General features: G+C 38.0%; 1 protein-coding gene across 1 annotated transcript in view; it reads left to right on the plus strand.

Moving 5' to 3' along the window:
* Window positions 1-26,126, plus strand: part of vwa8 (von Willebrand factor A domain containing 8) — a 122,667-nt gene that overhangs the window by 11,674 nt on the left and 84,867 nt on the right. Inside the window, exons 5-14 of the mRNA XM_055015147.1 lie at window positions 7,764-7,931; window positions 8,850-9,014; window positions 10,419-10,468; window positions 10,547-10,655; window positions 10,749-10,853; window positions 11,019-11,147; window positions 15,487-15,621; window positions 15,704-15,781; window positions 23,250-23,410; window positions 24,972-25,085. Of these exons, the coding sequence (XP_054871122.1) occupies window positions 7,764-7,931; window positions 8,850-9,014; window positions 10,419-10,468; window positions 10,547-10,655; window positions 10,749-10,853; window positions 11,019-11,147; window positions 15,487-15,621; window positions 15,704-15,781; window positions 23,250-23,410; window positions 24,972-25,085 (1,214 nt within the window). The remainder of the gene's footprint in view (window positions 1-7,763; window positions 7,932-8,849; window positions 9,015-10,418; window positions 10,469-10,546; window positions 10,656-10,748; window positions 10,854-11,018; window positions 11,148-15,486; window positions 15,622-15,703; window positions 15,782-23,249; window positions 23,411-24,971; window positions 25,086-26,126) is intronic.

Genomic DNA, 26,126 nt, shown 5'->3' on the forward strand with positions numbered 1-26,126 from the left:
TGCAATATAAAGTTCTTGACCTCTATAGAAACAGTACAACCATGACTAGAAGGAAAGAGAACTCAGAAATACCTCCTGTGTAATAAAACCAAGTCATAATACTGTAAATCACACACAAAGAAGTTTAGTTTCTTCAATTATGTTTTGGAAAAAAAAAAGAAGAATGGAATCAAAATGTGCATCATTTTTCCAAGTCCCCACAACTGTTGCTAATACTGGGAAACAAAATAGTAAGTCTGCATACTAAAATTATTGCACTACTTACATTTTAATTATTTTTCATTCTTGTCTCCCATCTACTCTGTGTAAACACTGCCTGCAGTTCAACCCAAAAGTCTGAATTTTTTTGACATCACTGTTGGTTGCAGTTGAGTCACTAATCATTTTTGATTACACTGAGTAGCACAGAATTTTGTATTTTTTTTGCAAAATCTGGTTAGAGTTTTCAGTGAGACTTTCATGTGATTTTGATAAAATATTGCAGTTTTAGCTTATTCTTGGTTCATTTTCGCAGTACACCTGCACGCCACACATGATTAGATCGAGGCTGGTCAGAAAGTGGAAAATCTGACTGAAAATGTTTTTGTTTTTACAGTTTCTGGCTCATAAATAGTGTCAGTTTTTAAAAATATCTAAAATTAGTTTTGTTTTATTTTAAGCCTGGTAGTGGAGATTGGGTTCAGAAGTTTAACATTTATATTTAAATTAGTCAGATAAATTAATATTTTGTGTAATTATATGTTAGTCATATATGTAATATTGTTCTTATTGGTCTTAGCCTTAATATTTACACATGTTATGTACATTTCTAATCCCACACTTTGGTCTTTTATATGTTTGGCGTACAGATAATTGTGACTTCAAGCACAGTTTTGGAACACGTCATGTGTGATTTGTGTTTGTAACTTTATCTTTACCTCTTTGACAATGCTGGCTGTCAGGATGCAAAACTGCCTGGATTTGTGATTAGAAAATATCAATTGTTGCCTCCTGACCATTTTAATCAAACCACAAGTGCTAAAAGTGTCTGTGACAGGAGCAATAAATGGCCAGAAACTGCTACCCCAAACCCTATAATGTTATATATTATACACATTTACGAAACTACGATAAAGACCATAGAAATAGTATCATTATCAAACACACAAAATTGGCCACATATGGACTAAATTTTTCCAGTCATGCTCATGTAGAAGATGATACAGCTTCAGTTCAGTATAATGGGATTGGTTTCATTTGTTTAATGAATTTAGCAGTAAGGAAAGTGGCTATATTTGTGATTTTAAAAAATCAATTGTTGCCAATAAAATCAAACCACAAGTGCTGAAGGTTTCTTTCAAGAACACAAACAGAAGAAAACAGCGTGAATTCTGGTGCTTTTTATTCCAACTGATGATGGATGTTATTATTGGATGACAGTGGACGTTTGGAATTTCAGAGTAATCCCTTTGTCGTACTTCCAAATTGCTAGTAAGAACTGGACGTGGCCATTTTTGATGGATACTTTTGGTGCAAATTCTTAGAAAGTGTCTCTGAATGATCCTCTGGTCCGTCTCCACTGATTAAAGTCGCGTATCTCACGAGGACACGTTGTTTTCCAGCATCCAGGAACGCTAGCCAACCCCTCCAGCTCCCCGAGGCTCATCTGCCTCCCGCCTCCTCATCCAAATGAAAACAGTTGTCCATTGTTTCCATGGCAACAGCTCATGCATAGATACAGCATTATCGACGGTACTTATAGGCGCTTATTTCTGGCCTCCCACAGACCTAATGGGCAGGTTGTGTGTCGCTGGCATGTGCAGCTTCATGAGTGTGTTTTCCTATCAGGGTATTACAGTACCTGATACTCATTTTAAAGATGGAGGACGTGTGGGACGCGCAAATTAGAAAGCTTTTCTAGAATAGCTTGGTGTGGTAGGAGGTGTGTGTTTGTGTGTTAACTAGAACATCCAAGTATTCTTCGGGGCCCTGTGCCGATTCGGAGCCCTATATTCAGGCTTAATGTGTCAGTCCCTGAGCTTTGGCTGTCCCTCCACCTCACTAAGTCCTCACTCTGCCTCCATTCACAGCATCACCACCCCCCAAAGTTTGTACCAAGGATGTAGTCACGTGGATGATATATTTCAGACATTTCCAGTCACCCTTCTCCATTTAGCTGGCTCTTATGTAAGGCAGCTTACCTCAAACCCACACTGAGAATAAGTTACAGTAATATAAAAGCTCTCCACCTCCACCAGCGCTGAACCAGTTCACTGCCAACTAATGAGTTAGCCTCTGCGGAAAGTTCTTTCATGAAATGAATTAACCAGTCACACTTTCCAGGCAATGTGTAGGCTGCATGTTGCAACTAAAGAGCTGAAAAATCCTTTTTAAAATGCAAAAGCTCTCAGTGAATTGTACAAACCTGTTGAAATTGAGCATCAAGTGCAACAATGCCAAATAAAAATGCCCCCAAAAGACATTAATACTATGGATGTCCCATATGTTGATATTGTGTAGCTCTCAATTTCCGGTTCCGATATCAACCGATACCGATATATGTGGGTTGTTTACCTAATTTTACGTATCTTCTGTCATGGAATTAACACATCATACCTAATTTTACTGTGATGCCCCATTGGATGCATTCTCAAATGCTACAATGCTTTCAAATGTGAACATTGTCTTTGCAAAATAAAGCTACTTCATTTTAAGTTATGGAAAAAATGCCATATTAATTCTTTTTAATTGTCTCAAACAACAGTTCACACTCTCCCTCTCTCCCTCCCTCTATGAGTCCAGTAAATGCAGCCGAAATCCAGGCATTATTTTATCGGTTTTCATGATGGGAAAAAAAAAAAGATAACAGTATTGACCAGTATTACATTTTAATGCCAATATTGGGCCGATAATATCGGTGGGCCGATATTGTCGGACATCCCTAATTAATACCAAATAAATGCATCCAGAACAAAGAATTATTTAATAGTAGCTTCTGCTTCATTATTAGTTATGGTGGAATTGAGACAAAATGCACATATGAAAAGTACAAATGTGAACATTTTGTTATAAAATGAGACCAAAAAATACAAAATGCATTTATGTCTTTACCATTTTCACCTTTTAACCATGCTCTATAGTCTGACGGCAGTCCGTGAAATATTACAATCTTTAATCTACTGAAATGTGCATGTGGGCATTATTGGCCTGTGATTTTTATTTTCTGTAGCATTAACACGAAACAGAACTTTTAAGTCATTACATGTCACTTTTTAACCTCTTAAACCCCAAAGGTTTGAAGAGACGTTTGAAAGACATGTTATTTTTCTAAAAAAAAATTGGCAAAATTACACCATTATTCACAGTCACAGATTATAAAAACTAAAAAAAATCTTCGGCTTTTCAATTTTTAGATGGTCATGTATGATGTGAAGTTCTGTTTGGAGAAATGAACCAAATCTAAGCTCAAATTTACTGTAGTTTTTTGAAATTCACTTTATTCTACATATTTTATTTAAAGATTCTACCAAAATTCTCAGTTTGCACCAGATCCTGCTCCTTCGTTCAGCTACGAAAACATGACGAGCTCAGCTCTGACCAGCCAAAAATTCAGGAACTATTCGGCTGAGCTGCAGGCTGTGTTTCCACACAAAAGTATGGAAACAAATTAGAATGTTTGAGAGCAAATTGAAGGATAGTTGAACAATAAAATAAATGCAGGGTGGCTCCAAAACTGTAAACAGAGGAGCAAGTTGTTGGAAGATACATTCAGCATGGTGAAACATCTTACTAGAATTGAAATGTAGAGTAGAGTGAAAAAACTGAGTTTGTAGAGGTTGTAAAAAATATTAAATAGTTAAAATTCTATAGTATGTAGAACCACTATTTGTTTACAGTGTTGGTACAATGTTAGATATGTTGATTCCAGTTCCGTTTTTTATTTTTCTTTCATGATTTCACCACTATAACTGTGTTGTACTGTACGGCTTTGCTCAAAAATGATGAACAGAGAAACAAGTTGTTGGAAGACACATTCAGCATGGGGAAGCATCTTTCTGGAGTTAAGTGAGGTTTGTAGAGAATGTAAAGGTGGAAGAAAGCCATTGTAACTATAGCAGTTATTTGTTTCAGTGTTGGTAATACCTGTGGGCACTTGATTCTGTTTATCTTTTGTAAAATAAAAGGACCCTAAAAGTTCTACTGTTTGTTAAATTTCTGTGATTGTTTTTACGTATTGTTATGATCTATGGCACTCTAACTGTGTCATACTGCACAAGAGACATTTCTGAGTTCTTTCTCTTTCTAGTCATGGTCGTTCTGTTTCCATAGAGGTGCAGGACTTTATATTGCAGTGAATAATGAGCCCACAGTGAGAAAAATGTGCAAAAAAAAAAAAAAAAATAACAGAAATTGCTTGCAATATAGAGTTAAGCATCAGAAATTGATGACCCAAAACCTTGTATTGAAATATTCTCTTAATATTATCATTTTATTTGTCCACTTGTTGCATCAAGTATCCTCTGGTTTGTTTTTTCAAAATGCTAGACTGTTTGGTATTGAAAATATAAAGAGCATTTTACGCCGATTTCCTTTCAGTCTCATCTTTTATTTGCAGTTTTAAGGCGCCAAAATGACTTTAAAGCTTACGTTGGGTATCAGTTATGCAACAAGGCCTCCTGATGCCTTCTATATTCATATCTGCAGACCTATTTCTATTCAGATTCATACATGCTATTCAGAAGCGTCTCGGTATGTGGTGGGATGTTTTTCTTGTGTCAGACGGAGCACAAGGCCCGTCTGTGCTTCCCCCTGAGCTTCTCCTTCTTCGTCCTGCGTCACTTACATTTCTAACAATTACCTGATTACAGCGTTGGTGCCGAAAATGGATCGAGAGTTAAATATAGAGCATCTGGTCCTCACTATAGTTTTATGGCTCTGCTTCCCACACAACCTGCCACGTATTTACTTGTCAACCTAATTACACGGCCGCTCGCTCTGCGGTCCACCCAGACAGCTAAAGTTTCCTGCCTCTTGACGTCAGATGCGCTTTTTGATTTCTGCAGAAATGCGCGCACACATGCACGCACACACACACATGTGCCGTGTAAACTAACCCAAGAAGTTTTATCCCACATTTGGTGGTAAAAAAAATAGAGCTTCCTAAAACGGCTGAGACTGTTTTGGAAGTTGGGGGTTAGTTTGGAGGACGTTTCGAATGCGATCAGTTGAGGACATCCTCAGGAAAGGCTTTATTGCAAGTTTATTTTGTCCTTAGAGCAGTAAAGCATAATGGACAGTTAGATACTAAAAGCTTTCCATCGGACTCCCTCAGAATCAGCTGATTTTTTTATGCGCAGTAACTTTAATGTATTTAATGAAATTGTGGAAATTTTTACCTTCATCCTATGAATGTTTTCCACTTCCAGACCCTCGAAGTACATAGGTGTAGGTTGAAATGACACATTTTAATTCACATCACTTTTTCCGGTATTTCTGAGCCTCATAACTTCATAAGTTCACCAGATAGACACATGAAATTTTCCAAGCTGAAAAACACATTTGAGTTGTTTTCATAACTGCAACCAAATCAGTTTCACATCCACCCCAGGTGTCACAATCTAAAGTCAAATTCACACTTTTTGTTTAGCATGATTGTGTCTTTGAGCATCAATATAATGGAATATGTCATACATTTAATAGCAGCTCTACACCAGTTTACTCAGTGAAATATAGTCAAAGAAACAAGCATTGGTACCCTCGATGTGTTTTCTGTTTTCTAATAATTTACCAGAAAACCTTTTAAGAAGTACATTTTGGGTAAACTTTTATGGCTTATATCAGCATGTGTGATTGGTGGCTGGTCAGAACAAGTTACAACAAATTAAAGGTCCCAATTTTACCTAAATTTTGATACCAGGCTCACACTATATAATAATAGTTTTTCTAATAAAAGCATATTTTAACACTCACGAATATTGCTTCTGGCTGTGAAATGGAGAAACATTAGTGTTCATGTTTCATATAATAGTGTCGACAAAATCAAATCAATCGAACCACTTTGCAGCATTCAGTGCTTGTTTGAGAGTCTTTCACATTCTTCTCTGATCGTGTTACATTGTTGCTCTGTCAGTTTGTTCTGTTGCCCTGTTTCTGTTGCCACAACAGTAAGGAAGTGTAATCTTGGTATCCAACACTTGCCTTTCCAGGAAAATGATGCTGCAGGAATAATAATGGTTTTAAATTTTAAGTTTTCTACAGTGATTTGCCGAAAACACATCCATGTTACAAATGCTTGTTTCTGTAACTGTATATAAGCAAATAGTTTGGTGCAAAGTCAGGAGCCATCTTAAAAAGGGAGTGGCTCTGACTCTACCCCTAATGAACAAAACTCCACAAGAGACATGAAAAGAGATTATTTACATCCTATGTAGCGACACGAGAATCAGTAGTGAGGCCAAGAGAAACATTTAATATTGTCACAACACAGACATGTGGACAAAATAGTTGATAACCTTCCATTGAAGAAAAGAAAAACCCACAATGGTCTCTGAAATAACTCGAAGCTGACAAAAGTAAGAATAAAAGATTGAAAGCAGCGTTGATCAAGTCCTTGCATCCTTGCAGCTCAGCTATTCCCATGCACCAGGTGACGCTATGACTGTGAATGGTTATCGGCCTTGGGATGTGATCAGGGCAGGACTCTGATCAAACATGTAGAGTTTGAGGCAGATTGGAGCATGTACATGGCAGTTAGACAGCACTTCCTGTTTCAAGGCAACACATCACAATATCGGGGGCCACCATGACCACGCCCTTTAACGTTTGCGGAGGATTTAAATAACTTTTGATCACTAATGCCTGGTTGTATATGCAGACCAAATCTGAGATGTGTTGGATTTAGCCCCTAGGAGGAGTTCGCTCTTGAAAATTTCAAAAAATGACCCAGAATTGCCAAAATCTGAGTCTTAATTCACAATGGCCGCCTTCCTGTTGGGTTTTGGGTATGTGTGCAAAAAGCTTTTTTGTGCAGCCTGACGTCCTACATATGCCTACTTAATTTCGTAGGTCTAGGTCAAATGTGCTGCGAGGGCCCAATTTTACAAATATGGCAGGGCCATTTTTCCTCATACGTGCAGTTCTCCTACCTAAAATATAAAATTTTCGTCAGTTTGGATGTGCATGTCAACCTGGACACATTTTCAAGTATGTTTAGGGCTTCAAAAATGCAATTATTTTGTCGGGAGAAAGTATAATAAGAATTCCTTGCATTCCAATAGTTGGTGCTCAGACCATAATAAAAATTTACTAAAAACTAATCAATGAAAATCAAACATTGCTTTTAAATTGTGGTTCAAAAGAATCATTTAAAAAAACAAATTAATGAAACTGGAGTACACAGCCCTGAAACTCTGAAAATTTCATGTGTTTCAGGCTTAAAAATGCTGGGAAAATAACACAAATTAAAAAGTGCAAAGGTTTGACCCACCTATATTTGCCTTAATGGTGTATAATTTTGAAACTGCTCACAGTATGATGGTAATTCAGCATATCTGTTTGGAAGGACAGCTGATTCTGGGGGGTTCACGTGGGAGGCACTGATCGATTTTTCATCAAATTACACAAACATACGGGGTCAGAGATCATTCTGGACAATGGAGCAGCAGATTCAACCTGATTGAAATGAGCAGAGTGGGTTTAGCCATTTGCTGATAGCAATCTAATTGTTTTTGAAGTGTCGATCGACTTCATTGGCTAATCCTGACTTCTAATATGTTTGTCTGCAGTGTGCCGTAAGAGCGGCGACACAAGGTCGAGTCCTGGTCCTGGAGGGTCTGGAGAAGGCTGAGAGGAATGTCCTACCAGTTCTCAACAACCTGCTGGAGAACCGAGAGATGCAGCTGGAGGACGGACGTTTCCTCATGTCAGCCGAACGTTACGACAAGCTGCTGCAGGTCAGAGGCTTCAAAACCCTCCAGTTTGGGAAGTAAACATCGTGTATGGAGATGACACAGCTGAGGGTGACAGACTTCACTCCTCTGTATCTGGGTTTATATTGAGAAAATACATTTTTTTTTTTATAGTTGTTTATGGAGCCGTGCCTATCTGAAACCTCACACTTAAGCAGTGAATTTTCACACTACTCCTACAGAGCTCTTTCAGCTGCTATAAATACTGTGTGACACTCAAGCACCTGTATACCTGCAGCTGTTGGCGTAAAATTTGCTCGTACTATAATATGTGTCAAATAAAAGGAATTTCATTGCTGTTTAATAGGGGTTTGGTTTCCCGATGACCTATATTTTGGGACCGATATACATTAAATGTATCTTTTAACAGCGTGTGATAGCAGAGAACCCGTCATTCATAACTAGGCTTCTTCATTAATAAGGTGGCGATAAATGAATATGTAAAATAGAAATAGAAGTCATTAGATTAGGACGCTCTCCTCTGTTTTTGTGGATCGACTGAGATCAATCGGTTTGCTGTTCTTCTCTTTTTTCTTAATATTTCACTGTTCTGTCTCTTTTATTGTCCACTAAGGTCCAGATCTTAAATTATTATTAGTTATTGTTTCCCAGGTTCTGTTTCAGGTTAAGTTGTGGCTGCTTCGTAGCTTAGCTGTTAACATAGCATTAGCCACTGCGAGAGAAGCTAATTTCCTGGTTTGTGTTTCTTGCTTCTTGTTTTTTCACTCTCTGCTTGATAGACATTTCTGAGACCACAGAGTTACGACAGACAGAGAGAGGAGGCTGCATCAGACCAGGACAATACCGATAATCAGGAAAAAAAAACACCAAATATCAGCCACAGTAATCGATCAGTCTGATAATCGGTCCATCCCCAGTGTTTAATGCATTGATGCGTTGCAGGAGCACACCAAAGAGGAGCTGGACAGCTGGAAGATTGTCCGAGTTAGTGAGGACTTTCGGGTCATCGCTCTTGGTCTTCCTGTTCCCAAATACAAGGGCAACCCTCTGGATCCTCCTCTACGTTCTCGTTTCCAGGCCAGAGACATCTATTATCTGCCATTCAAGGTCAGTCCACAAATTGACATTTTTTAACATCAACATCTAACACCAAAAATTTTCCAAATTTCACAAAATATCTCAAAAAGGAGGGTAAAGTTGGGAAAAAGCTATTTTTTTCCACTCAGTCAGTGAAGAAATAGTAGATAGCAATAACAACTGGCTGTTTCTTTTACAGGTCTCATGGTGAAAATCTATTTTATTGCATTTTTGTATGTAAAAACCTGAAAGGTGTAAAATAAAAGCTATGAAAATATTAGAACACTTACTTCTGCCCTACCCTAACTAGATGTCCTCCCAGCTTTATAAGCCATTGAGATTATATCCGGTTTCTATGAAGAACCTGAGAAAACAGTATTTGTAAAGCTAAAACTTTGTATAGGTCCGTCCCCTCACTGCTTCCAGGTGATCCATTCAGAGTGAGCTGCAGCCTCACAGTCTAACAGTTTATTTACTTCATGGAACTCCTTCTGCTAACTGTAAAATGTCTCAAATCTCACCAAATGTTCTGGTGTTGGCTGCAAGACTGAACACAAAGAGTCTTCATGCACCCCCAGCGTTAGCATTAGCATTGGCTTTGATGGTATCCCCACATGTCAGAACTCTGTGGAAATTGTAGCACTGAGAGACATTTAGAAGTGGTATAAACTGGAATTTGAAACCAATAAACAAAGACTGGATTGCTAGTTACAGCTGTTAGCTTCTCTCCTGCTCCCTGTGCTCACTTATTCTGCATTTTAACACAGAAGTCACTATAAGGCTGTTTTTATTTACATACTTTTCTTTTTCTCTCGTCAGACAGCAGAACAAGTATGAAAAAGTGACTGAAACGTTGCACATAAAGGCTACATGTTCACGAGAAGTCGCTTCAGAAACACAAACTACTGATTTTACAACTGCAACATTAGTTAAAACATAAAAACAACACCTGTGCTGGAAATGATTGGATATTTCCATGTAAAATTATTTCTCAGAGAGAACGTTAGAAGCAATTAAAAGTGCTCGTCTCACACACTTGTTGATGTCTGTGCCAGCTGATGTGGTTGACTGTTTTGCTGTCAATCATAGAAGCAGGGAGAGTCTTCTTCCTGAAGGGTGCGGGTTCAGCAGCAGCTCCATTCCACTTAATTTGTTTAGCATGGACTGAAACCAGTTGTTATATAGTCATAGTGAAATGAACCATTTTTGTGGTATTTTGAGATGAAAAATTGAAAGACAAATCTTTAGGACTCTGAATTTGCTGAAATGTGGCCCAATATGGGACCTTTAAAGCATGCCAGAACAGAAGTGTGTGTTTAGTAGGCTACACCTGTTTTTTCCATGTGTCAAAAACATTTATTTATCTCCTCTGCAACAATTTTCAACATTAAAATTTAGAGAGCTCTGCAGAAACTTTCCTCTTTGTATTTTCAGGACCAGTTGGAGTTGTTGTACACAGCAGGACCAAATATTGGTGCAGAAAGGTAACCTACTGAAGGTTGTCTGATGTGTTTGTAGTTGTATATGTGGAATAATACAGCATGTTTTATCCTGTGTGTCAGAGTATCCCAGCTGCTGTCACTCGCCACGACGCTGTGCTCCCAGGAATCATCCAACCTCGGCCTCCCAGACTTCCCAGTGGACAACCTGCTTCCTGCCCTTCACATCCTGGTAAGATAAAAGGGAGATGAGCATGCAAAGCCAGGATTTAAATGAAAAAAAAAAAAAAACTGTCTAATGCCTGTTTTTTCTGTGTTGTTGCAGAACGCTTTCCCCATGCTGTCCTCCCAGCAGCTTGTGCAGAGGCTTTACCCTTACCACAGTATCCTGGGAAAGGATGGGCGTAACGCTGTCGAGGGAGTACTTAGTGTAAGTCAGGATGTGACGCACCAGTCAAAATGTTGTTCTACTGTGTACTGAGCATGTAGTTCCTGTTAAATGGTTTTATCTAATGTGCATGCTTGTTATGGCCTCAGTATAAGATATTCCAATGCATCAATTATTAACACGTGCTCTTTGTGGCGTCTTTGGCAGCGGTTTGAGCTTTTGGATGGTCGTCGGCAGCCAGCACCCAGCGCCATTTTGAATGTTTCTCTGGCAAAGGACCTTGAGGGTCATGCAGACATTACGTTAAGGGTCGCGGACAAGGATGTCACCTGTCAGGTACCATCAAACAGGCTGTAAACAGTGTAAAAAAGCCTCACATTGTTTTCTTTTGGTTTGTCCAAGCACACTATGTCACTAAAAATGGACATATTTGGTATTGCAGGATTCAAGAAATCCTTTTTATTGCAGACATAGCAACAATATTCTTATAATATATTTCTTATGTATTTTGCTACAAAGCAGCCAAAACGCACACTGTAAGATTTTTTAGCATTTCAGTAGCAAAACTTACATGATTACAAATGATATATAAATTATGTACACTGAAATATATATATTTTTATTTTAATTGGGCAGAAATCTTCATTTTTTAAAAAAATGTTTAAAGTTCCTACTGTTCCTTTTCTTGATCACCTCCAGGTTTTCTGACACTTCTGACACACGAAAGACCTCAGTAATGCATATAGTCAGAGAAGCGACAATCATTTAAATGTAGGCATTTTTGCTCCAAAATGGAGGGAGGAGTGGAACAAAAGTGATGTTTGCATAGAGAATTACTCAGGAAAATGCAATTTTTTTGTATCCTTAAAGCCCTAAATTTTACATTTTACATTTGTCTTCAGAAATTCTTTGCAAATTTGATTTTAAAGAGGCATTTGAGTCCTGTGTTGCCTACATCCATATGGCTTCCTGAAATGGTTGCTTGTGTTGCATTTCTTGGTCCATCACTGTCACCTGTAGGTCATTAGGACCTTATGAACCCATGTACAAGTCATGTGAAAGTGTACAAACGCCATCTTTAAGTTTTAAATGATTTTTTTTTGTTGTTTTAGTAAACAGAAATCAAAGACACTAATTACAGACACAAAGCGAAATGAAGACATTTTGCACAAATAAATTATGCCGTCAGAGTAAATGATCTCAGCGTCCCCACGAGTGCAACCACCAGAACCTTGTTAAATTATGACCTCATGTTTGCAACAGAGCAGTCTCATCATCCTCTGTTGTCATGGCAGACCACACACAGACAGACAGTAGCTTGACCACTGGAGTCATTATACAAACAAGTATGTAAATCTTTAAACAAGAACCCCTTCATTTGTCTGCATTTCCCAGATTTTAAAGAAATGGTGTCTGCTTGTTTGGAAAACCCTCATCAAGTACAAAAATGTTTGTCCTGTTTATCAGATTATGCATGCTTTGGCTTTTGCTCTTCTTGAGTTCAAAGCCACTGCAAGCAGAGTAGCCAGAGGTTCAGCTGGAAGGAGGAACTACATGCTCAGTACACAGTAGAACAACATTTAGTCTGGATGTCTTTTCTTTCAGAGCATCACTTTGATAGATTTACAAACCACAATCAATTAGACAGCCCCATCTCATTACTTATTTAAGCAACGGCTTATGAGGACAAACAGTGTCGACACTGATGTCTTCTTCCACCTTTAACAAGATTATACTCATATCTGTGTTTTTAGGTGTATTATCTTGTATTTTCTAAACTTTATATATCTGTATTATATAGTTGTTGTATGATGGGAAGTTTCTTTGCTCCCGATCCAGTCCGAGTCATTAAATATTTGCCGTCTGCTTATACTGAATCCCAATTCAGTACCGTTTTGCAACACAAAACACACTTAAAGCATTGTAGATTAGCTATACTACCTGGTTGTGCCACCAGGTGGAGCCTCTTACTGTTTAATACAATAGTGACCAGGTTACGCTGGAAGTTGTTTTTTTGGCCGGCAAAGAGTATTATTGGGGTTTAGCTTCTAAAGGGGCACCATGGCAAAGTCTTTCGTGGTGCTTAATGACGTCCGGTTAGCGTAAGTATGCATCAGATAGTGTTTCTTAATCCGAGTGGTAAATGTAACAACTGCTTTTACAGCCTATGTCATGATTCCATGGCTCAAGACAACAATATTAGCATAGAACAAATGTACGATGTGCCCCATTCTTATTATAATTTAGTCGTCTTAAGAAAATGTTTCAGATTTAGGACACTTGCTTTTTTGTGCTGTATCAACCAGAGAAGACAAGCAGTTATTGTTTTGGCAGTGTTATGGGGGTTTAACCTGTAAAGGGACACAATGACAGAGTCTTCTAGGGTGCTTAATGACGTCTGGTTAGCACAAGTATGTGTCAGATAGCGTTTACTTAATCCAAGTGGTAAATGTAACAGCTACTTCTGTATCAAATGTAGGTGACTTAAGACGTTAATGTTAAGATAACTGAATTCGTCACTTAATGATCGATAATGCTGTGTTTATTAAGAAAAGGTTTTAAATTTACAACTCCTGCATCGAAGTGGATGTAAACAAAGAAGTTTATGCTGATACCACTCAGTTAAAAATTGCTTTGATCTGCTGGACATTGCTACAGAAAAAAACAAGTACATTGAAATAAATCACATAAACAAGAGTTAAAACAGCTCAGACTAGACAAAATTACAGCATTACCCATACAACTTCTATAGTAATGATCATTCAACAATCTGTTATTATACTGCCACCCCTAAGGGAAAATCCCTGTGGCACAGTCAATGAAAAAACTATAGCAGAAATCCACTATATGCTTTTGTTAGACTTGAAGTTGATGTAGCTTTTGTACTCATTGTGCTCAAATTACAATTTTCAGATGTCTAACTACATCAGCCAAAGAGACTGCCAATGAAAGCTTTCCATTTGGCATATATTTTAAGTAGTGATTAATACTGTTTCTACCAATTGAAACTGAAATCTTATCTTCCACTGATACTCTTAAGGGAACTTCTTTATCAGTCTGTAACTTTTCTTCTCAGAAGAGAAAATGTGTTTGTGACTATGTTGCTATGTGGGGTTTGGGAAGAACACAGATCCATTCCAGTTTTCTAAGAATAGCGACACTGATCTTCCAGTCAAACAAATGATATCACTCTTAGTAACTCTTTGAAGCTTCTTTATGTGTGGCAGTGATCCTTTTGGCACTGTACGTCTCATTGATTGTTCGATAACACTGACTTGTTGGAACATATAGTTGTTTTTGTGCCCAGCTTTACATCAGGGATGGCAAGGATTGTGTGAATCATGGTTTATTTAAAATTACGATATGGGGGTTTTCCCCTTTCGTTTGTACTGTTATAGCATTTTATGGATGTAATTGTCTGCAAACTTACAAAGTTCAAGTCAAATGGAGTTACTCTCTTTCACAGAAAACACTGTCCAGGCTTTTCTTCCATTACTTATCTTCAGCATAGTGTAATATTACCGGCTTTTTATGGTTAACATGTGACGCAATACTTTATTCTGTGATGTTATTAGTTATCTGCAATTTAACAAACCAAAATGTATTCTTTTTTTTTTTTTTTTTACCATTTGTCATCCTTAATATGAATATTTTTTCTTTCAAAGTATAGCAAATATCTAGCAGGTTTTTGATGTGGATGTAATTTATAGTTTTGGCTTGTTTTTTAGGGTTAACATTTAAACTAGCACCATTTCCAGTATTTTTTGAGTTATTTTATGTGATTTAACAAAACTGGAAAAAATCTATAAAATAACATTAAAATTGTTTTTTTTTAAAAATGCTGTTAAAAAAGTTTTCACATTGTTTTTTCACAGCACAGTAAAAAGCAAGTTAAATTAAGAAAAAAATGTAATAAGTAAATGTTATAGAATGAATTACCATTTGTAAAAATACAGGGTCTGGATGTTTAGATTGTTTAAAAAAATATTCTAATCCTGAATATAGATGGTTTTTCTTTGAAAAAATGGCAATATCTGTAAAAAAAAAAACAAAAAAAAAAACAAACAAAAACAAACTGATTTATTTTATTTAAATGCAATAAACATAGTGTAATTTAAGTGTCAAATGTTTAAAAAAAATATTATTTGCAGAAATACATATTTTTTTATATGGACATTATTTAAAATTTTGGTAGTTTGTTTTGGACTGAACACCTTAATATTATATTTTTGGTGATTTTAATGAATACTGTCTGTGACTTTAAAAGTTGTAAAATAACAGTAAAATGGTAAAAAAAAAAAAAAAAAAAAAACAAAGGTTGAAAACATTCCTTTTTTCCAGTCTACGCTAATTCTCTGAGATTAAGCTTCGGAACCGATGCTTCCACGTTGCCGATGAGCGTCTGACCAATCAGAGCTAACTGGGCTTTTCAGAGGGCGGGCCTTAAACAGACAGCAGCTGAAATGGAATGTTTCAGACAATGCAGCATGAGCCAAAAAAAGTCTGTTTCATTAAACACTAAACTAGACAGACATATTCTAGAAGATCCCCAAATATTCAATTTTATATATATATTGGCTCTTTAACAGAATATTCTTTCCACCACCTTTATAGAATAGTAAAACAGTTTTTTTGGTGTTTTATGCTGTTTTGTCTTGTCTTTATTAAACTTCAGGTTCCAGCAGGCACCAAGGATCTACGTCCACCCAACAGCAGTCCGACCTTCATCAACACAGCGAGCCACTCGCAGCTGATGGCCGAGATGATGCAGTCGCACATGGCTAAGGACATCTGTCTGATAGGAGCCAAGGTAGCTAACACACAATGTGCAGCCGCCACACGTACAATGCATCATATCTGATTTTAATAACAAGAGTTGTGTATTTTTACAGGGTTGTGGAAAGTCAGTGATTGCCAAAGAGTTCGCTGAGATGCTGGGTTACGGCATAGAGCCCGTCATGCTCTACCAGGTAAAATAAGACTGCTCTTTAAAACTTTCAGTATGCTTTTTAAAGATTGGATGTATTTATATTATAAGAAAGAACTACAAGTTTTTATTTTATTGAACAAGTTTGTCTCAAAAAATGTGCAACTGAAGAGTTTAAACTGTGATTGCTAAGCTGACCTCAGTTTTTGTATCTCTATATCTTTAGTCATTTTAATGTGCCTTATTTTTGCCCCATTTTTGTTGTTATGATGGACTGATTTGTTCTAACTTTATAACATGCTGGCCATTCTGCCCATGTCTCCCTTGTGAACAAACAAAAGTATCTTCAAAGGATTTTCTGGTCAAATGAAATGAAAAAACAGAGCATGTGATAAATTAGAGAGCAACCATTAGACTGATTGTCCCTCCCTTTTTTGTGTCACAGACCCTAAATAATTAATGGAACAATCATGTCTTTCAGATTTGTCCATCTGTTGACGTGCGTTATGAAACATAAACAACTGTCCTTTTATTTTTACTCCATCATGCTTTCATAATTTGCTTTGACTCCATCTCGACAATAAAATGTTGAGGCAATGTCATTTTAGTAACAAATGTGTTTGCCCATTAATGTGCTTATCATATCACTGGGAAATGCTCATATAATAATGCCAAGAAGGAGGTAAAGGGGCAAACAAACAGCACACGGGATAATTCTATAAAAGGAGCCTTCCTAAATGGTCAATTTAATTAGTTTTTTTGGTGCAAAAAAATATTTTTTTCATGTCAAACTGGAACGGATTTCAACAAAGTAAAGTCAATTAATCAAAAATAGGAAATGTAAAATGAGTGCTTGCATAAGTATTCACCCACTTTCAAGTAAATCACCTGATTTAACAAATGTGCAGCCAATTGGTGCTAGAAGTCACACAGTTGATGAAAAGAAGACCATCTGAGTGCAGTGAATGTGTCTCATGTGACTGTAGTATAAAGATACCTGTATCTGGAAGGTCCAGTCACTGGTGGATCACTACTACTGGGTATAACTACACCATTAAAACTAAAGAACACTCCAAGCAACTCTGTGTGAATGGAAACTGGAAAATATCCAAGTGACTAAACATCACTTGGAGTCCAGTTAAATCCATCATTAATGATGGAAGGAACGTGGCACGTGGAAATTTGCCTAGAGCAGCTTCCACAAAAACTGACAGTAAAGAGAGTAGTGAGGAGGGCCACCAAGACACCTATGACTCCTCTGAAGAAGTTACAAACTTCAGCAGCTGAGATGGGAGAGACTGTCGATGCCAAAACTGGTTGTTCTACACCAGTCAAAGCTTTACGGGAGAGTGACTAAGAGAAAGACACTGTTCTCAACTGCGAAGCATGGTGGTGGCAGCATCATGATGTGTAGCATGGTGGTGGCAGCATCAGGATGTGCAGCATGGAGGTGGCAGCATCAGAACGTGTAGCATGGTGGTGGCAGCATCAGAATGTGTTGCATGGTGGTGGCAGCATCAGAACGTGTAGCATGGTGGTGGCAGCATCATGATGTGTAGCATGGTGGTGGCAGCATCATGATGTGGAGCATGGTGGTGGCAGCATCATGATGTGAAGCATGGTGGTGGCAGCATCATGATGTGAAGCATGGTGGTGGCAGCATCATGATGTGAAGCATGGTGGTGGCAGCATCATGATGTGTAGCATGGTGGTGGCAGCATCAGGATGTGGAGCATGGTGGTGGCAGCATCATGATGTGTAGCATGGTGGTAGCAGTATCATGATGTGAAGCATGGTGGTGGCAGCATCATGATGTGAAGCACGGTGGTGGCAGCATCATGATGTGTAGCATGGTGGTGGCAGTATCATGATGTGAAGCACGGTGGTGGCAGCATCATGATGTGAAGCACGGTGGTGGCAGCATCATGATGTGAAGCATGGTGGTGGCAGCATCAGAACGTGTAGCATGGTGGTGGCAGCATCATGATGTGTAGCATGGTGGTGGCAGCATCATGATGTGTAGCATGGTGGTAGCAGTATCATGATGTGAAGCATGGTGGTGGCAGCATCAGAACGTGTAGCATGGTGGTGGCAGCATCATGATGTGTAGCATGGTGGTGGCAGCATCATGATGTGTAGCATGGTGGTGGCAGCATCATGATGTGGAGCATGGTGGTGGCAGCATCATGATGTGTAGCATGGAGGTGGCAGCATCATGATGTGAAGCATGGTGGTGGCAGCATCATGATGTGAAGCATGGTGGTGGCAGCATCATGATGTGTAGCATGGTGGTGGCAGCATCATGATGTGTAGCATGGTGGTGGCAGCAGCATGATGTGTAGCATGGTGGTGGCAGCAGCATGATGTGTAGCATGGTGGTGGCAGCATCATGATGTGTAGCATGGTGGTGGCAGCAGCATGATGTGTAGCATGGTGGTGGCAGCATCATGATGTGTAGCATGGTGGTGGCAGCATCATGATATGAAGCATGGTGGTGGCAGCATCATGATGTGAAGCATGGTGGTGGCAGCATCAGGATGTGTAGCATGGTGGTGGCAGCATCATGATGTGAAGCATGGTGGTGGCAGCATCATGATGTGAAGCATGGTGGTGGCAGCATCAGGATGTGTAGCATGGTGGTGGCAGCATCATGATGTGTAGCATGGTGGTAGCAGCATCAGGATGTGTAGCATGGTGGTGGCAGCATCAGGATGTGGAGCATAGTGGTGGCATTATGTGTGGATGTTTCTCAGCAGCAGCCCTGGAAGTCTTGTAAAGGCAGAGGGTGAAATGAATGCAGCAAAGTTTAGGAAAAGTCTGGAGGACAACCTAATGCACTTTGTAATAGAACTGCGACCTGGGAGAAGAATTGTTTTCCAGCAAGACAACGAGCTGCAGCTAACAGCCAAAACTACAAAGAAATGATTTAAAGACAACAAGGTGAATCTTGTGGATTATAAAATTACAGTGTCCAGATATGCAATGCTGATTGAGATCAATCCACGTAGGCTCAATTCTGTAGTTGCAGCCAAAGGTGGATTGATAAAATACTGACTTGAAGATGAAGATTATTTTTATTTTTATTATTATTATTATTATTATTATTATTATTATTATTATTATTATTATTATTATTATTATCATTATTATTATTATTATTATTATTATTATTATTATTTTATTTTATTTTATTTTATTTTTTTATTTTTTTTAATTCATTGATTTGACATGAAACTGTGGCATTTTTTGGAAATTCTTGTCAAAAACTGCAATTATGTTGGCCATGATTCAGTGTTGAAAAGCAAAAAAAGGGGAAACCTCCAAGGCGGGTGAACAGTATTTATAGTCTCTATATGTAAGGCTCAGGGGTGCAACAATATCTCTGTCCGTTGATGTAAAGCTTTGTTAAACCTCCTCTTGTGTGTGTTTGATTGAGTGGAATATTGTCAGCCGTGTGACGATTTGTGCAAGGAGGGAGTTTGCTTGAGCTTTATGTATTAATGCATCGCGCTGCAGCTATTTTTAGCCTGCTGAGGTCAGGGTGACTTGTGCTGCGGGAATTGCGGAATCCTTCACTGGGCAATTCATCTGGTTAGCTCTGAAAATCCCATTTTTGGAAAACAAAGTGACATGTCAGGTCAGGTTTGTTGGCATGTGCATCCTTCAGTGAAAGAAAGAAAACATTCTCTAATCCTGAAAGTGTGAACACAGCAGCAGAGAATAATAATATATGTGTAACACGACCATACTGTACAGATATATTAAGGAAAAGAAAACACAAGATCATACACAAGCTCTCAAACATGGCTTGACTGTCGGTTAGAGCGACTTACTGGTTAAATTTTGCCCGTGAGTGAAGTGGCTTTGCCGATGGAAGGAAAAAAATGAGTGAATACAGCTCTTCTCATCTTTTATTAGGTGAATCAGCACCTGACATAAATTTAACCTCTTTGTTAACAAGTGGTCAAATCTTCACAAATACTCATGTAAATGTTGCAGAACCATAACTCACAAGTACGTAAATATATTAAAGTGCTGCGTTTAAATTTTTACCAGCAGGTCTTAGGAGGAGCTAATGTATGACTCTTTCCAGCCTGGAGCCATTATATAAACCCAGCCTTTTTTTGAAATAAATTTTGCAAAATGTCAACCATTTAATAAAGATGCTACCTACCACTACTGTGATTAAAATCAATGTAGCATTTGTTGCATTTAATTTCTGTTGCATTAAATTTGGCAGAGTTGCACTTGTTTTCTTTTGTTTTTTTAGAGCAGGTCCAGTAACCTCATCAACTCATTATTATAAGTCTTTGTTTATACTTTAAATTAAGCTTTTTGATTGGGCAAGAGTGAAAATGTCAACTGGATTTGGTCTGGTGATGAGGACAAGGACATTTATTGTATTTTAAAGTTCTTATAGCATTTGCAGCTGTTAACTGAAATTGGTGATGCTTTTTTAGGTAGAAACTAAAAAAAATTGCCTGGGGCTCAAAAGGTCAATGACTAACTCTGTTATTAATTTGTATTTTGTTTTAAATATCTGAATCACAAAGTTATTGTATGAATTACATAAAGTGGAAATTATTTACGGCACCCAAATGCTAGTAATTGAGAGGATGAATGGCTACTCAACAAGAAGCATATACAATTTTACATAAACTTGTAAAGACCATGTGTATCGTGACTGACTGCTACATCTCTGAATTTTTTTACAGTGGAATCACTGAAATAGTGAAGCAGTTTGGTTCTTTAATAAAATTTCTATTAAGTCTTCTTGAAATATAACACAAAATTTAGCTTACACCAACTTGAATTATCAGTTTTGGTGATGTAGAAAGTTGTGTTGATCGAATTTTCTTAGTGGCATGGCCTTTTAACCTTTTGTGAGTGAATACAGTTGACTATAGCTGGTGACTCTACTGAGCTGCTATAGAAGGAAATTGTCATATTCATGGCTGTAACTGCCACAGTAATTCATCCTCATGTATGCTACTGTTATTTCTTAACTATTTCAAACAGTTTCTCTCTTCTTGCTCTCCACTGAGGCTGAACAATTAATTGATTTCAAATTAAAGCTGCAAGCAGCAACAACGCAGTCAACACAGAGGCGGCAGTTTAGGATATATGATTAAATAATAAATTAAATCATAAGACTAATGCTGTGATTCAGTTGTATTTAGTTCAAGCAGTTTGAAATGTTCACAGGTTGTTTATGCTGCCCATTGATCAGTGATTACTGTGGCAATTACATAAGTCCAGTGTCATTATTTAACAGCTGCATCTAGTACATTATGCAGCTTGTCTGAACCAGGATTTAAACAATTTTTTAATTTATGACATCCTCTGTGTGCCACAGTCTCACTTTTGATAGTGTTTCACATGATAATGCTTCCTTAAATCTACTACACAGTGAATCTTGGATTGTATTGCCAATCGTAATTGCAGAATCTGTCAGAAAAATTGCAATTTGATGCAATTTCCCCCATTTTTTGTTAACCCTAACAGGAGCACAGCAGTGGCTACTTTCTACATTCACGTTCATATAAATAGCAGTAACCATAAATAAGAGGTAAACCAAGTGGTTTTGAAATGTTATGTATGATGTTTCTGGTACAGAAAAAAAGAGAACGGTGACACACATTGGTTGGTAGGTCACCAGAAACCCTTAGAGACAAAGAGATTATTTCGTCCCTGTGGCTGAGGAGACCAACCCTCCTATTAACCCTTTCCACAGTGCTGCTATCTATTATTAAAATCACCATTTTGAGAGGCATATTGCACTGATTGGAGAGTCTGTTTTGTGCTGCTGTGATTACAGTGGATGTAGCATTTGTTTTTTCATTCCTGGTGCATCAAATTTGACAGATTTGCAGGTTTTGTAGCATCACGATCACTGATCCTCCTTCATAATACTGTTAATCGCACTCTGAGGAGTTTCTTGAGTGTCACTTTGAGCTGTTGATAGTGTCTCTTGAGGTTTATATGCAGTTTGGGGCTATAGTGTTTTCTGTACACTTGTAAAGACCATGTATATCATGGCAGCTGTGAGTTTACAGTGACGCCTATAACTTTCTACCATGGAATCATTTAAACACATGCGTCTTTGTCTCCAACAAAACCCCCCAAAATGACTTTCATGTATTTTGGTTCCTAAATGAATGTTATTTACAGGTCTTCTGAAAATATGACACAGATAAACATATTGCAACTTGAATTGTCAGTTTTGGTGACATAGAAAGTTGTGTTAATCTGATTTTCTTTTAACTGTTTGTGAGTGACTACAGCTGACTTTAAATGGTGACTCTACTGAGCTGATTTAGTAAAAGATTGTTGCATTCATGGCCATAGCTGCCAGAATAATTCATCCTCCTCCATTATGATTCTGATAAAACAACCAGATGTTGCTATGCTACTTATCCATACAGCCTGAGGTTTATATACAGTTTTTTGACTGGGGCCATAGTGTTTTCTGTGCACTTGTAAAGACCATGTATATCAAGGCAGCTGTGAGTTTCCAATGACTCCTTTAACTCAGAATTTTTCCATGATGGAATCATTCAAAAACATGCATTTTGTCACCAAAAAAAATCCCAAAAATAACAATGATGTATTTTGTTTCCTTAATGAATTTTTTATAGGTCTTCTGGAAATATGACACTAGCTGCTGGGTCACAAATATACAAACTGCAACTTGAATTATCAGTTTTGGTGATGTAGAAAGTTATGATGATCAAATTTTCTCTTAACTGTGAGTAAATGCAGTTGACTACAGCTGGTGACTCTACTGAGCTGATTTAGTATAAAATTGTCATATTCATGGCTGTAACTGCTAGAATGATTCATCCTCCTCCATTACTATTCTGATAAACCAGATGTTACTATACTACTTATCCATACAGCCTGGGGTTTATATGCAGTTTGGGGAAACTGCAAGTGGTTGAATTTCAGTGTATTTCGTAAAACAGCCTCCAGCTTAAAAGGTTAAATGATGCTCAGAAATGATAAATGTCACAGGAGCTGAGACAAATGATGTCCTGGTAGCTTTTTCCTGTCTGACCTGGCTGTTGTGACTAAAGAAAGCCTTCCATTAATCTCCTGTCTTTAATGAGTCATGCCTGCTGCCGTTATAATGGCCTCCCCTTAATTCACTCCACTTCATCCCGGCACCAAACGCAGAGCTCCGGGTTTTGATTTAATGCAACGCATCTCAGCAGTTAGCAGCTCGGTAATGTTCCACCTCCCGGAACAAATCGTGCACCTCCGCTTCCCCGAGACCCTCCGTCTCCACCGTGACATGGCAGCGTGATAGTGGATATGAAAGTCTGGGCAGAAATGTGCCATTAAGTGTTATCTGTAAAGCGAAGGTATTAAAGGTAGCAGCTGGACCGGATTAGAAATCTGGTGGATGTTTAGGAGAGAATCTGAGCTTTCTTCATCCGTTTTTGCTGAGTGATAGTAACTTTTAACTTGATGTACTCCCTTTCCCGCTTGCTTTTATCTTTGACTTGTAGGACATGACAGCTCGAGACCTTCTCCAGCAGAGGTATACTCTACCGAATGGAGACACGGCGTGGAGGCCTTCGCCGCTGGTCACCGCCGCCATCGAGGGCAAACTGCTGCTGCTCGACGGCATTCACAGGGTCAACCTGGGAACTCTGGCTGTGCTGTCAAGGTACTTCAGCTGAAAAAAAATGTGCATTTTAGAATGTGCGCTCAAAAAAAACATGTTTGAGCTCAACAAAGACAAATTTAATGTATCAATTCAAAGAAATTTTGTTCAATCAAGAAACGAGAATATAGACTAGAAATTTTCTTCAGTAGTTCGGGGATTTTTTTATGTTTACAGAATAGCATAGCATAGCATAGAATTTCTTTATTGCCTTTGCAAATTTGCAGTGAAATTAGTCAAAAATCTCTTATTGTATAATAAATACAAAATGCCTGCAGATTTTTTGTTCATCTACTAGTTTTTAGGAGATTAATATTTGCGTATTTCAAAACACAATGTTTAAATTTTGGCAGCAAAAACAGCACAAAATACACAAATTTAAACTGTGCAAAATTGGGTTCTACAAAGACAAATTTACTACAACAGTTTAAAGAAATGTGGTTCAATCAAAAAACTCCGCTGAGTTTGGGGAATTGAAATTCACTCAAATGTCTTTTTAATCACTGAACGAGTACAGATATGACAACAAGACTTTAAGTTGATCACTCTTAAAATTAAGTTACAGCTAGTTTTTCGTATATTATTTAGAAGCGTTTTTGTTTGGTGATTTTTTGTGTTTTTAGAATAGCATAGCATTTCTTTATTGCCTTTGCAAATTTGCAGTGAAATTAGTCAAAAATCTCTTAATGCATAATAAATACAAAATATCTGCAGGTGTTTGCTCATCTAATAGCTTTCAAGGATGAATAGTTGTGTATTTGGGCATACAATGTTTGACTCTTGGCAGCAAAAACAGCACAAATTACAAAAAAATTAACATGAGAAGCTCAGTTTGTCAAAATGAAACTTTATCAATCTTATCCACTAGTTTGCTAAACTCACGGGTAGGATGGGCAATTTTTACTGCTCTGTATAACTAGCTTTAGCGCTAAGTTGTATTACTGCACATAGCTAATGCTAGTCCGAAGCTACATGCTATAGCTTCGGGCTAGCATTAGCTACGTGCAGTACTACAACATATACCGTCAGCTGTATTAGCAGGTGTAGCCTAAACTCTGTACAAAAGTCTGCTATTTGGTCATATCATGATTAGAAATCTTCCCAATTTTATTGCGCTATTTGTAAAAGACTTGATACTCGCCTTGAAATGGCATTTGTGTCATAATTGTTCAGCCTACAGACCCTCAAACACATAATCTTAATTGCCTGATATCATTTGATTTGTTTAGTAAGTGGGGGGCATTAATTCCTGAATTCAAGGTGAAGAAAAATTAAATCATCAAGCCAGTTTCATTTAGATACAAGTTAAATTTAGTTTTAATACAACTAATTTAGAAATTTGAGCTTAAATTGCACAATATTAAGTTGATAATGTCAACTCATTCTATCAAAACAATGTTTACAACTTACAAAGTTTATCTAAATCAGCAAAACTGACTTTCTGTCTTTCAATTATGCATATAATTAAGTGGTGAGACTTTCTATAAAGGGAGCTGGAGCTGTAATGAACAAATACAGAAAAACTCACACTTCTGAGCTCATTTTGTTGCGTTTTGTGTCTTAGGTTGCTCCACGACAGGGAGTTGGATCTGTACGATGGGACCAGGCTGATGAGGTGGGACAGATACCAGACGCTGAAGGAAGACCTGCAGTTTAGTGACAAACAGCTGCAAGAGAGGTACCGAAACAAACACGTTTACAAATCACAAGCGTGGGAACGTTTTACGAGCATGACAGTAACAACAACTCTCAGCATTAGAGAGGGAGACAAAAATAGTTTCTCAGGTAAATAAAAGAGCTTGATGTTCATATTTGGGATGCTCTGTCTCACCCTCATCATCTCTCACTTTTGAGGATGTCTACAGGTGTGGAAAGATTAAAAAATAAAACAGAAAAGTTAACACAAGTGAAGTGTAGGGTGCTGTCAAGGAGACAAAACACCACCAAACTGGTGTTTTGTCTCCTTGTTGAATCAGTATTCTTATCGTCCATCTTATTCTGCAGATCCTGTCAGAGAGGGAGTCTTACCAGGTGTTCATTCTGAAAATAGCCCAAAGTTGAATAAGTGCTTGGATCTGCAGAGTCGGAAAGTGCAGAAAAACACGAGCAAGGAAGAAGATTTATGTTGTCTTCATGAGTTTGAAAGTTCAGTGTAGAGCCAATCACAATGCAGTGCTTTATAAAAGTACGCTGCAGCATTTTACATTTTTAACTGCGGGGCTGTAATATATTGTATATGGATGACTGTTGTTGGTCATGACCTTAACTGTTCCCTGCATTTGAGTCACGAAGTGTGTTGGTGTGTGTGTTGACGTGCACATTTGTGTTACTGTGTGTTAGTGTGTGTGTTAAACTCCCTCCTTAAGCTGGCAGGAAGGATGTTTGTGGTGGGATGTCTGGGCTGAAATAAACCCACTTCCTCTTCCTCCACTCCTGTGGCTCAGATGAAGAAGAGTGTGTTGGAGTGTGTGTGTGTGTCCACCAGGATTTTATCGGGTGTTATGGTACAGTTTCCACTTTCTTTCCTCTTGATAATCAAGTTCAGTCGGGGTTCCTGCTGTAGCAAATGTATTATGTAGAAACCAGTTTCATATCTACATATATGAAGGTTGTCCTGGTCAAGTTTTTGCTTCCCTTGTCCGATAAGAGTCGTTTAATAATAACAAGTCCTAATCCAATACCATTTTTCTGGATAGCTGTAGTACCTGTTTGCACCACC

Source organism: Amphiprion ocellaris, chromosome 11 (assembly GCF_022539595.1).
Source record: "Amphiprion ocellaris isolate individual 3 ecotype Okinawa chromosome 11, ASM2253959v1, whole genome shotgun sequence".
Lineage (NCBI taxonomy): Eukaryota > Metazoa > Chordata > Actinopteri > Pomacentridae > Amphiprion > Amphiprion ocellaris.